The sequence below is a fragment of the Rhagoletis pomonella genome, unplaced genomic scaffold (assembly GCF_013731165.1).
Source record: "Rhagoletis pomonella isolate Grant_MI unplaced genomic scaffold, Rhpom_1.0 Rhpom_scaffold_04985, whole genome shotgun sequence".
NCBI lineage: Eukaryota > Metazoa > Arthropoda > Insecta > Diptera > Tephritidae > Rhagoletis > Rhagoletis pomonella.
In genome coordinates, this window is record NW_023463533.1 from 1 (window position 1) to 13,574 (window position 13,574).

The 13,574-nt window shown below is 39.4% G+C and overlaps 3 protein-coding genes across 3 annotated transcripts; 2 read left to right on the forward strand and 1 right to left on the reverse strand.

Annotated features, from left to right (window-relative positions):
* Window positions 1–15: 15 nt before the first annotated feature.
* Window positions 16–6,036, forward strand: LOC118754960 (uncharacterized abhydrolase domain-containing protein DDB_G0269086-like). Its single transcript, XM_036489823.1, has 2 exons — window positions 16–3,601; window positions 3,710–6,036. The coding sequence occupies exons 1-2, from the start codon at window positions 1,038–1,040 to the stop codon at window positions 3,810–3,812; spliced, it is 2,667 nt and encodes an 888-aa protein (XP_036345716.1). The 5' UTR covers window positions 16–1,037; the 3' UTR covers window positions 3,813–6,036.
* Window positions 6,037–8,358: 2,322 nt separating this feature from the next.
* On the forward strand, window positions 8,359–8,986 carry LOC118754959 (ER membrane protein complex subunit 6-like). Its single transcript, XM_036489822.1, has 2 exons — window positions 8,359–8,585; window positions 8,650–8,986. Exons 1-2 carry the CDS (start codon window positions 8,459–8,461, stop codon window positions 8,856–8,858), a joined length of 336 nt encoding a protein of 111 aa, XP_036345715.1. The 5' UTR covers window positions 8,359–8,458; the 3' UTR covers window positions 8,859–8,986.
* On the reverse strand, window positions 8,879–10,235 carry LOC118754958 (beta-1,4-galactosyltransferase 7-like). Its single transcript, XM_036489821.1, is given in 4 exon segments — window positions 8,879–9,267; window positions 9,326–9,917; window positions 9,988–10,027; window positions 10,029–10,235. Coding segments are annotated over 4 exon segments (939 nt in total). The 5' UTR covers window positions 10,086–10,235; the 3' UTR covers window positions 8,879–9,017.
* Window positions 10,236–13,574: the final 3,339 nt, after the last annotated feature.

Below are 13,574 nucleotides of genomic sequence, written 5' to 3' on the forward strand. Positions count from 1 at the left end.
CTGCTGCACCTGAATTGGAAGAAGGCGCCGAGAAACCCACTTCCCCGTCTGGAATCGAAGATGTCGAAAAAGCTACTGCTCCTCCTGAATTGGAAGAAGGCATCGAGAAATCTACATCCGCCCCTAGAATCGAAGATGTCGAAAAAGCTACTGCTGCTCCTGAATTGGAGGAAGGCGTCGAGAAACCCACCTCCGCCCCTGGAGTGGAAGGTACCGAAAAAGCTACTTCTGCCCCCGAATCGGAAGAAGCAATCGAGAAAGCCACATCTGCCCCTGAAATCGAAGGTGTCGAAAAAGCTACTTCTGCTCCTGAATTGGAAGAAGGCATCGAGAAAGCCACATCTGCCCCTGGAACTGAAGATATCGAAAAGGCTACTGGCGCTCCTGATTCGGAAGAGGGAGTCGAGAAAGTTCCCTCCGCCTCAAGACCCGAAGATATCGAAAAGGCTACTGCTGTTCCTAAAGTCGAGGAACCCGAAGGCGTTGAGAAAACCACATCCGCTCCTGGAATTGAAGGTGTTGAACTGGCTACAACTATCCCTGATGCAGGAGCAATCGAGAAAGCCACTGCTGTTCCTGAAGACGAAGAAAGTGAAAAGGCCACTATTGCCCCTGAAGTTGGAGATGTTGATAAAACCCCAGCAGCTCCAAGTGTCGATGAAATTGAAAAGGTTACTGTCGCCCCTGCTGCTGAGACAGAAGAAGTCGAAGGAATCGAAAGGACGACTGGAGTTCCGATTTTGGATGAGTTCGAAAGGGCTACTACTCCCTCTGTTTCCGAACATGTGGATGAATTCAAAAAGACCTCTGTTGCACCTGCTACTGAAGGTATTGAAAATGTTGTTACAACTTCTGCAGCTCCAACCGTCGATGAAGAATTCGAGAAGGCAACAGGCGTCACTCCCTTGGAGACTGGAATTGTTGTGGATAACGAGAAAGGTTCCCCTGTCGACGAAGATCGGGAGGGTGTTACTATTGTTCCTCGCCTGGACTTGGACCTTGAAGAGGCGACCGTTGCTTCTATCGCGCCAGAAGGTATGCAAGAGATTACAACGCAACATCCAGAAAGTAGTAAGACAAAAGCTTCCCCAGCTCCTGGTGTAATAGCTGATTTAGAATCAGAGGAGGAAGGCGAAGGCTCCGTAGAATCAGAGGAAGAAACTTCAACTAAACACACAGTACAGCACATTGCCGAATTTGTTACGGATCATGGCTTGCCAAGCACAACCGAAAGTGCAGTGAAACCATCGAAAACTGACGATTTCGAAGCTTCAGGAGAGGAAGGGGAAAGCATAGAAGATATTACAGTTAAACCTACCTCGGGACCACAATTAATTGGAGAAGACATGGTTTCAGTCACGGAACCAGCCGAGACTAACAAGGAGGCAGTCACGGAGAAACCTGAAGAAGAAGAACAAAAACAAAAAGGTGAAGACACCAGTGAAGCCAAACCTGAGGACAAAGAACAATCAACAACAATCAGATCTCATTTCGAACTCGGCGAAATTACAACGGCTAAGCCTGAAAGCGAAAAACAAAAGGAGGAAGATCAAATCACACCTTCCCCCGAAACTGAAGCTGAAGGAGAAAGACAACCAGCAACGCTTAAACCTGGACTTGAATCTGACGAGAAGATACAGCCTCCCACGGCTATTCCCGAACTTGAACCTGAAGAAGAGAAACAACAAGAAGCAGCTCAGCCTGAGTCTGAGTCCGAGGCAGGCGACGGAACACAACCCACGACACTGAATCCTGATGTCATAGCTGGAGAAGATTCACAAGCAGCAACAACAGCCACTCCTGAATCCGAATCGGAAGAAGACAAAGAATCCGAATTGCCAGAAAAGAAACCCTCCGCCACAGCTGCCCCTGAAATTACGACGGACGAAGAAAAACAAACAGTGACGGCGAAACCAGAATCAGAGGGTTCTGAAACTCAACCTCAGGAAGAAGAACAAACAGTGACCACGAAACCAGAAGCAGAAGAAGAGAAAGGACATACCACTGTAGCACCTGATGTTGAATCTGAAGAAGAGGAGCAACCAGAGACATCTAAACCTGAAGGTGAAGCGGATGAAGAGAAACAATCTGCCACAGCTGCCCCTGAATCTGAATCTGATGAGAAACCACAACTAGCAACAGGCAAACCGGGTGGAGAAGCGGAAGACGAGAAACAACCTGCTACAGCCACCGCTGGAGCTGAGTCCGAAGAGGAAAAACAACCAGCGACTGTCAAACCGGAAGGAGAAGCGGATGAAGAGAAACAACCTGCCACAACCGCCCCTGAAGCTGGCTCTGATGAGGAAAAACAACCAGCAACTGCCAAACCCGATGAAGAAGCAGAAGAAGAGAAACAACCTGTCACAAGCGCCCCTGGAGCTGAGTCCGAAGAGGACAAACAACCAGCAACTGTCAAACCGGAGGAAGAAGCGGAAGAAGAGAAGCAATCTACCACAAGCGCGCCTGAAGCTGGATCTGACGAGGAAAAACAACCAGCAACAATAAAACCCCAGGCCGAGGAAGAGAAAGAACATATCACAGTTGTCCCAGGAACTGAATTTGAGGAAGATCAACAAGCAGTGACGGCCAAGCCGGAGATTGAAACCAAAGATGGAGAAAAGGAGGCTGTCTCATCCACTCCAGTTTCTGAGGCCGAGGCCGACCTCCAACCAGCTACAGACAAGCCTACACTTGAAGCTGAAGAAGAGAAACTGGCTGCCACAGTTGCACCTACGGATGAAACTGAATTTAAGAAAGAACAAGGAGCAGTAACAGCAACTCCTGAAACTGAATCTGAAGTTGAAGAACCACTAGTTACAATCAAACCTGCATTCGAAACTGAAGAAGGCAAACGTCCAACAACCGAAAAACAAGAAGCCTCCGCAGAGGTCGCCATCAGTTCTACCGAGAAGACCTCAGCCGAGCAAACAGAAGTCAGCACAGAGGAAGAAAAGGAAAGCATCGCAACAACACTTCACCCACTATTCCCACACATTGGCACAACACTGCCAACACCAGCGATCGACAGCCGGATCGACATCGCTAATGCAACATCACAACCCGAACTTGCAACAGAAACAACAACGCCGACAAATCTCATCAGCAGCGATGTGCTCATTACCACACAGCCAACAATCACACACTATCCACCACCAGCACCTGTATACGGTCAGTATCCATCCTACAACGATGAATATCCCGACGAAGACGAGTCAGAAGTATTCGGTCCTGGCACTTGCCGTTATGGCGGCAAACTTTACGTCTCAGCGCAGCAAATACCACGAGACGATCCTTGCGATTTCTGCTTCTGCTTCAGAAGTGACATCATTTGCTTGCAACAATCTTGCCCGCCACCAATTTCCGGCTGTCACGAAGAACCTATCTCGGGCTTCTGCTGCCCACGATACGAGTGTCCCGTGTCGATGGCAACCGTACTGAATATCACCACCAGTACGACAACGACGAGCACAACACTGCCGCCACATTTCCTGCATCACTCATATGGCGGAGCGGTGCAACGAAATGGCTGCCTAATCAATGGCAGATCGTACAAGGTCGGCGAGAAGATCGAATCGACGAGCGGTCCATGCATCAATTGCACGTAAGTACTCAGCGAACAAAGGTGTAAAAATGTTTACTTGCAGTAAGATTTTTTGTTTGCCGAAAAGAGTTTCGCTTTAATGAAATTTTTCTCGTTTTTGCTTTTCAGTTGCGGTGGCGATGGAAAAATGAAATGTGATCCACAGGCGTGCGTGCCCGAACCGACGATGCAGCAAGTGATGGCTGTCGTTGCGACCGGCAGGAAAAGATGAAATAATCGCTAAGCATAAACGCTTACAAATACAACACAGCAGATACAATCACACCACTCACAATTGAAAACCAAGAAAGACTAGTGAACAAAAAGAATCTGCAATCCCGGTGCCAAAACCACAATGAAATATTACAAGTTACATATTGTAGAGGAGGAGAAAGTTGTAGAAGAAAGCGATAATTGCATGCAAAGTTTTTGAGGGGAAAATGAGTTAGGCACACATACATACATGCATACAGACATATCGGCGTGTGTGTTGTTGTTAGTGGGGCTCCTTTTTTTTCTTTGAATGCATACACCCTTATTAATTATACGATATGATGCCGATGATGATAATGATAATGATGACGTAGATGTAAACTAAACATATTTATATAAAAAAAAAAAAAAAATCAGCTAGCATACGAGCAAACAACCAGTGATATTGTGCTGTATACCTAGTATAGGTGCAATTAACAATTTTTGTAATTAAGGACGCACTTACTTAAGCGAACTTTTTCGTTTGTAATTTTGTAATTGTAAAAAAAAACAAAAAACGACAAAACAAAATAGGAAACAAAAAAACGAAAAACCTAATATAAATAATTTAGTATAAATATAAATTTTAGTAATGTTTGTAACGTCGTTCTTTGTGCATGAACGATTGCGAAGCGGGGCGGCTACGGAAAGCGTATATACATACATATATAGTGCATACATATATATATAGTATGTATATTAAAACACAATTCAAGAGACTCTCAAGCACAAAAAATTTATACATACATACATATGTACAGTATATTAAAATGGATTAAAGACACCACACCGCAAGCATCGTGCGACGCATACTGTGGCTGTTACAAAGAATAACGTTATGAACTAAAATAAAAGCTTTGCCATTAACTACATTTGTACTGCTATGCTATTAGCTACACTCTAGCGCCTAATTGTAGACTATAATTTTTTCACATTCTTATTTTGTAGATTTGCATATACTTTCGCAAAATTTGCAATGAACTTTTTAAGTTTTATTTTTTTTTTTTGATACATATTTATTTAAGTTGTAAGGTTGCTACTAGTCTTCTCTCCTTGTACAAGCAACAACGCAAATCGAAACGATAAAAAAATTTTAATTTTTTTTTTTACTAATTTTTCAACGCTTCAAGTGCTGTATATTCAAGTTCCCTTAGTATATTTTTTTAAACTAAAACTAAGCAATTTTTTCACAACAATTTAAAACGCAAGTCAGGATATGCTAGGTCTTAAGACAGACATATGCCCCTCAAGCTTAGATTTACCATGCACACTTATGCGCACAAATGTTTACAAACGCACAGAAAAGCTCTAAACTGCTTGCAAACAGGCAAAGAAAGCTGAACAACGAACGAGAATGCGTGGCCGAGCAAGATGAGCGTGGACGAGCAACGAGCTGCCGACGAAATGCTGACAAGAAACAAAAAAAAACGCATATAAGCAACTACTTAAAAAACTGTATTGTAAAAATATATAACATAAAATAGCACAAAAACATAGTTTAGTAAACAAACATACATACACTTACACACAGAAGAAACAATAAATAACACTAATGCTCGACTGATTGAAAATTTTTTAACCTTAACCATAAACACGTAGTCGATAATAGAAATCAATAAATAATATAATAAATAAATTTGTATGTAAGTTTATATGTACATACATGTACTAACTATGTAATTAAAAAGCGTACACAGTAGCAATGAACTTTTCTATACATTCAATGAAAAAAAAAAACTTTTTTAAATAAACTGAAAGTAATGCGCAAGTGTATGTAACATTATGTCGAAAGGCTGGCTTTAGTATAATGCGGCATTCGCAGCATACGATTGCGAATGACTCTCACTGGCGACGAGCAGTTGAAGAACTTTTGGCAAATAATAGTTCCGATACAAGCAAGCCAATATCCTCCTTTTTAAGTCTCATAAAAAATGCCTTGTCGTTTAAAGAATAAAGGGAATGCCGCATTATACTAAAGTCAGTATTTCGACATAAGCTACTAAATATTCCATGCGAACACAGATATAAAAGTAATACTTAATTATAAAGAAAAAAGTAGCAGAAATAGAGGTGAAGTATCAGTAACTTTTAATGCGATTTTCAGTCACTTGAGCTTTAGCAGCGAATTTCCTTGCGGCAACTTTCCAAACGCACAGAAATGTTCGCTTTTTTATTCTATTTAGTAGGTTAAAACGAAAAAAAAACACAAAATATATCAAAAATTGATATTATTATACATACAGACATGTAGAAATAACAAAAAAAAACTGAGAAAACGAAATAAATATAAACACAGCGAATAGTTCTTAAATATATAAAAACACAATTTAGTTTTATCTACAATTATGTAAACGCATAAAACGTACGTGCATAGCTTATTAACAATTACATAATAATAATAATAACAAATAAATGCACAACAACAATAGACCACTTATGATAAAAAAAAAACCCAAACTTAGATTTTATATATAACAGAAATAGTGTAACATTTTAAAGTACGTACATATATAAATCAACATGCGTATGTATGTATGCACATATGCATACTTATAAAAACTTGTATGTGAACAGCTCTTGGATTTCTCAAGCTAATACGTTCGTTTTTATATTTAAATATTTTTTAATCACTTTATTTGCCAATATGTATGTATATGTAGTATATTCTGTACACTTCATACTTGTCAGACAAGAATTGGGCTTAAATTAATATTGAACATAAACTAAAATAAACAAATATAAAATATAAACAATTATTTTCACGCGCGTTCACGCAATTGTAGATATTAAAATGCGTCATTAATTATTTCTGTTTTAGTTTTTTTTCTTTTAGTTTTTTTATAATAAATCAGTTCTAGCTGTAACTAAATACGATAAGTAAAGTATATTATAATAATTTTTTATATTTTGTTCCAAATAAAAGACGATAATAAATTATTGTATGAAATGTAAAAACTTTTGTTTTTCTTCAAACATAAAAAAGAAACAGGTATGCGAACCCAAAATTTGCAAAAACTCACAAGTTTCATAAACGGGAGATCTAATGGTTGTTTATATCGCAAAGCGCGAAACAGATTTTTTCAAATAATTTGGTAAGATAATGTGATAAATTAATATTTTCTTACAATTCTGACCAATCGTTTCCTTTTTTTTGATAAAGGAATGGTGTTAATATTTCTTGACCGGGCTTAATCCAGTCGAGTTAGGTAATTTTATCTTCACAAATGCTTACGGCAATTCATTCAGAGAAATACATCGATCACATTTTAGCGGCATGTATAAAACTTACAGGTTTCTTTGTAATTCCATTTTTAAATTTCATTGTAAGCATTCGGACCCATTTTAAAGTCCTTAAAGTTTCAGAATTCTGAATCGTAATCCTCGTTATGAGGTGAAAAAGTGTCTTAAAACAGCATATTTCCCTTCTTAGAAGGAGTCATATTGGACGCTTTTCTGAGTCTTAAATGCAAATGTACTTTATAATTCTGATTTTTAATAAACTTTTACTTCTACGTGAACTTTTTTACTTATATTCAAGTCACAATTTATTACACCAAAAAGAGTAAGAAATGAGTCAGTCTGTTTGACTGGCCTCAGAATTTTATTTATAAAACATTTACAAGTTTTCCTAATATCACATGATATTTTGTCTTAAATTTCAATAGAATTGTTGCTCATGTATACATGCATATTTATGAATATGGGTATATGCTACATAAATGCCCAAAGATGTCAGGTTCGTTTTATGAAAATTTTCTGGATATATAAAACAACTTCCTCTATATTGCTTGTGTAAACAAATGCAAAGCCAACCGTGCTAAGTAATGTTAAAATTACTTATTTTAATGAAGTTTTAAAACAAACTTAAGTAATTTGCAATGAAAAAAGTGTCCACTGGACTTTGCGGGAGCTCAAAATTTGTTGTGATTGAAACTAACTAACTTAACTATATACACTTATTTTGGTAAAATACAAGATTTCCATAGTTTTATTAGCTCTGTAATCTAATAAAACCGGAAGTGCTTCCGATGAAAAATGCCTTCAAGCTGGAAATCTACTACCGAGTTCCTATTTTAGCAATAATACGACAACACAAACAGCAAACAATTCCTTTTAGTACATTAGTATATTATGTAAATAAATGCCTCGTTAAAAACATTTGTGCTTGATTAAATCTGCAATCTTATAAAGTAATTTTGAGCGGAAATGTATAACTATTCATCGCTTTCTTGTACTCGAATCTAACAATCGGAATTTAATCGACCTACATCAACGGGCTGTGTTTAGTAAGCACACCGACTAAAGTGAGTTGGCACACGCAGTTTCGTTATGCGATAATTTATTCATTTATTTAGTTATTAATGCGAAATCGTTGAGCAGTATGCAAAGTTATTCAAATGAAAATTTATATAATGCTGAACAGAGTTTAAATAAAAATTTAATTTTAAAACTAATAACCTCTGAAACCAACCTAACAAATTTCTTGCAATCGATTTCTTTCTAAAAATTTCATCGATTAAATAAATGATCGAATATTAAAACAGCTGTGCACTGACATTTGCTTATTTTTCAATTAGCTATATTCCACTAGTTTGCTAATAATTTCTAGTAAATAATCCTTTAAATATGAGTAACAAATTAAATAACAAAGCGGGTGAGATTGTCGCTTATAGTGAAGCCGCCATACGCGGAAATATATCTGCCGTGGAGTACTGCCGCACTTCAATGGCTGCTTTGTCCGGCTGCGCTGCCGGTAGGTGTTCATACAATTTATTTGCTAAATTTGCACATATATATAGCGAATAAATTAATTCTAGGCATTCTGGGGCTCAACGGTTTGCTTGGTTTCCTCTTCTATTTTGTGTCCGTCTTCGTATTGTGGCTCTTGGTTTTGGCGAAATCAGGTACTCAGTGGCGCAAATTTTTCATCAATCGTCAGAGTCTTTTGACTAATAACTTTATGGGCGGCCTATGCACTTATGTGCTCTTCTGGACATTCTTGTACGGCATGGTGCACGTATATTAAACTAAAAATATCTTTACCCATTTTTTCTGTAAAAGCTTATAACATTTTTTATTGAACTAAGGAACTATAACATAGTACGTAAAATATTAAAATTAAGATACATAAAACCTAGACAAGAACTTTATTACTAATTCATAGCACAGTCGATTTAAAAGCAAATCAAGTTGACACAGCAGAAGCAACTGCAGCATTACCAGAGCAGTCGCACCAAGGGGTGTCTGCCAAGTCGCATTCGAGCAAAATGTTTAAAACTGTTATGGAAATTCCATCGATAGACATTTCCTGTATTTTTGATATTTTATATTTCAGCGTATTAAGACCAGTTTGTCGGTCACGTTTTCTAGTTATCTCCTTCTGGTTATAACATTTCTGGGTGTCACGCTTGCGGTGATAGCGATTGTGTATATGACTGCAAGGATACAAAAATATTAATAAATTATTGATCTTAAGGTTTTTACAAAACATACGTAAATGTGTCATTTACACCAGTTTTAATATTTTCCGGCCGTGTGACTCTTAAACCTGCATCTCTAATGCGAACGTAAAACTCGTCATCCTCTAAGCCCCATCCCCAGTACTTATTTGACATACCGTTGACTTGTTCGAAATGTTCACAACGCACAAGTAATATTCCACCGACAAACGTTTCATAGTGATACTTCGGGTGTAACTCAGGTGCAGCTATATGATGTGGACCCGCATCGCTGGGATATTTGTAAATCAATGCATCATTCATAGGCAATAAGTCTACATCATGCATGGCAATATAGTCGTAGACTTCACTCGTGAATCGGAAACCGACATTTATAAGGGAGGCACGATTAAAGCGGTATCGATCGATTTGATTAAGTAGAAAGATTTTGTGTTCAATGCCTTGTCGTTGAAGGAACTTTGTCATATGTGGCACGAATTGAAGTAACTCCTCGAAGCGATCTCGAAACGGCACTAGTACTGCTAATTTATGAATGGATTTCGGCGCAGATTCTTGAACACCAACAGGCACTTTATTGAGTTCCGAACTAGCCTTGGTACGTCCACGGCTCAGTGGACATATGCAATCTACAAAAAGAGCATGCTTGTGTAATTGCAAATTTAAATCAAATCCATGTATGTATGTATTTGGAATTACCTGAGCTCAGCGGCATAAAACTCAAAACCACTACTCCCCCCCATGCAGAACGCCAGCCCACACACAAACAACCAGTTGATGGTTCCCATTGGTATCATTGTTGCTATGTTCTTCACTCCTTTCGTAAACGCTTAATAAATGGCTTAACTTTAAAATATTGCATTCTCAGTGATGAAAAGTCGAAGATATTCAAAACTTTATTAATTGAACCAAAAAAATGTATAGCGCTCACTTATAGTAGCTATGGTTTAAAAATATATTTACATATTGAGGTTAAAATTAAACATTCGCCAGCTGATAATATGTTAGTGTTGCCAGAAAATTTCTTTCGTAAATTTGTTTTTTTTATGTTTGTGAGCCATGCTCGAGGTGCTATCCCATATTTCTCGGTCTAACTAGCAAAACTGTCAAAAAATAAAAATCCGCTCAAAGCGAGAGAGTTAAGCTGTCTTTACATGAGGCGATTAAACATTGCTCTGGAAAAATCGCTCGTTTAAATAGTAATTCAAAAATCGCTTCCTTTCAAAGTAGACAGCAAGTCAACTTTTGCATCCGATTATCGCCTGCCGAAAAATCTCCTCATGTAAAGGCAGCTCAACATTGAAGTGTATGGGACCGCTTTTTAGTAAAAAATGTTAACTTCTGTCAACTTCAACATAACCTCAAAATTTTAGTTGAAAATTTCTGCTTATTTTGTATGTAAACACACTCAGCTCACACATGTACATAACCAAAAATATTTTAAAATTCATAAGAATCCACTTAAACAAGTAATTAAATACTTTTCAACAGGAATTAGCGGAGTGTAATTTTCTTTTGTTTACAATTTGGTTGCCAAACACACTACAGCTGATCGTTTAACACATTTACCAGAATTTACCAGCAAAAAATTTTCCGACTTAATCTGGTAACTTCTGACAGAGAGAGGACCTTACTTACTCTCTTTTTTGTCCTCTCGATAGTCAGAGAACCGAGTACGGAATCGATTTCCAGTAAAATCTGACTATTTCCTACTAGTCCGGACTCCTACTGGATCGCATCTTAGATAGAACTTCTTCTCGTTGTTGTTGTTGTAGCTCCTACAACAACCCCGCCCTGATCTGGTTGTCGCTCAATCGTTGTCGTCAAGCTCTACTAGCGGTAACCCCAGTAAAATTGCAGCCTCTATGGGGTCTGTCCATAGGGACAGGGGCGTGATTATAGATGGGGTTCAGGGGGCATGCGAAGAGATGCTGTGAATCATGGGGCGTCTCTCCTCATGCCGGGCATTCATTTAGCACATCTCCATTTATTCTGCTCAGGTATGAGTTCAACTTGCTGTAGTAAACAGAGCGCAGTTGTTCTATTGCGGTCCGAGTCTCCCGAGGCAGACAAAGCTTTGCCTCGTCCACGTCTGGTGGTTGTGTGCCCAGAACGGCATTCACAGGTCGAGAGGCTATATAACTTGAGACTGCCTCTCTGTGAATGCCGTTCACGGCCTGTCGACAAGCCGCGGGTCCAGCGGTTGTTTGATGAACCTCTGGACTTCGTCCGTCAGTTCGTAGAGATGCCTCCTGACGTGCCTGGGCGAGGGATCTTCTGCAGGCAGTTGTCTATTGGGTAACCACGTCTGTGGCTCCTAACTACAAACTTTTTGCAGAGAATTGTGTTGTGCTCCTTAATGGGGACAATATGGGCCTCGTCCTGCAGGCGATGTTCTGGCGACATTAAAAGGCATCGCGGTCCTGAGTGCCGTGTTTTGGCAGATCTGCAGCTTCATTCACTGGATGCTACTACCGCCGACTACACAGGCGTTTCATAGTTCAGAACGGGCCGGCCAATTGCCTTGTACATAGCCATCCACGTTTCTATGGGCTGGTTTCTCCAACTCAACTTAACTTAGTTTAGCCATTTTTTGGACTTAAGTCAAAAGTTAGCCTAGGTTTTACACAGCTTATTCTTGACTTAGTCCCTGTTTTGTTTCTCTAGGTTTTCTCGATTTTCCTCTAAACATTGCCGACGAGTGTTGACCACTCAGATAATTTGCCGACTACCGTTTGAGTCTCTGTGGGAGAGATATCGCATATATGTCTTCTAGTAACTTGGAGTGACTGACGGTATCAAACGCATTTGACAGATCCAACGCCACTAAGATAGTTTTATCACAGGGGGGGTTGCAGTTTAGGCCACCTGTATTTGCTACCGGGAAAAGGAGTGTTATCGGGCGATAAGACTCTCCTTTGTTGGCTGGTTTCCCCGGTTTGAGCAGTGGGACCCTCCCCCCGTCTTCCAGATGTCTTGAACAACGGGAGTAGCCATTTACAGATTGAGCGGGGTTTGCGACCGTGCAGCGCAAGACGGTCCCTCGAAATTCCTCGTCCAACCTCGCTTGGTGCACAGACCAGCCAAGGCAGGTGTTGCACTTGACCGAAGTCACATTACGGAATATCCTGGACTGAAATACCGTGCAGATTGTTTGAGGAACCAGGAGTTGTTGGCGGCGGCGTGTGGGTGGTATTGCGGCTGTGTCTGTTATATGTCGTGATTGTGGTGTGATCTATTATGTTGTGGTGATGTGGTGTTTGTATTGAACTGCTCAGGCGGACTGGGGTTTGCCGTGGAGGCAGTTCTGTTTGAGCAGGAGGGAGCCACAAATGATGTGGTCCACTGCCGGTGAGTACGTAGGCCTGAGCAGACTCTGAGGTGACTCCACCCATTGCAATCGTTGCGCTTGACTGAGGTAGAGTTGTGGTGTAGTCGTCTCTGCATACACTGGAGGTGTAAGTTTCTGACCCAGGATTTGACTCGATGCCAGCCCTGAGCAGAAGAGTACGTAGCAGATGTAGCCCTATGGACGAACAACGTCTGAGATATTTCACCGACCTAAACAGGGTTAGATCGCCGAAACAACAGTCCTTGGTCGGGTAAAATCCGAGTCACTGCGGTACGTAGAACCGACTGTCGTGGGAATTCTCTTATCCTAGTCTTCCTCTTCGTAGTAGTCTTCCTATTCGTTTTCGTCTTCATATTAGTCTTCGTGTGTATGTTTGTCCATATATAGAATATTCTAGAAATGGGCGTGGCTACATTAAAACCTTTTGTAAAAATTTTACCATACAAATATTATATCTGGATAGGTATTCTATCGGTATCCGCAATAAAATTTTACTTTTTGCAAAAACCCGATGTTTAACACTTTACCAAATATATCTTAACATAAGTTTTCGAAAAAAAAATTACAAATAATTATTTATTCTCACAAAATAAGCCATCTCATCATAAAGAAATATATTTTAAAAATAGTTCTTGAAAAACGTTAATTTTTTTGAACCACGTTTTTTATAGAGAATTAAACAAGGATTACTATGGTATAATTTTAAATCCCTAATTTACTGGTCTTCACTATGCAAATTAAATTCAAAAAGTTTTAACTGTTAATAGCAAAGTTAGCTTTAGGACAATCTTGACCCTCTTATGTATAGAAAGGTTAAGCCCGTTTCTTAGCTTTAAAATTACGTTACGTCTACGATCATTAGAACCCGAGATATAACGAGCCAAAAGCACAATGGTTTTTTCAATCAAGGTATGTGTTGATTTTTTCATGGTCA

Coding starts and splice junctions, on each gene's coding strand:
- LOC118754959 (XM_036489822.1), top strand. CDS start 8,459: ATGAGTAACAAATTAAATAACAAAGCGGGTGAGATTGTCGCTTATAGT. Junction 8,586..8,649: donor TTTGTCCGGCTGCGCTGCCG/GTAGGTGTTCAT, acceptor AATTAATTCTAG/GCATTCTGGGGCTCAACGGT.
- LOC118754960 (XM_036489823.1), top strand. CDS start 1,038: ATGCAAGAGATTACAACGCAACATCCAGAAAGTAGTAAGACAAAAGCT. Junction 3,602..3,709: donor GGTCCATGCATCAATTGCAC/GTAAGTACTCAG, acceptor TTTGCTTTTCAG/TTGCGGTGGCGATGGAAAAA.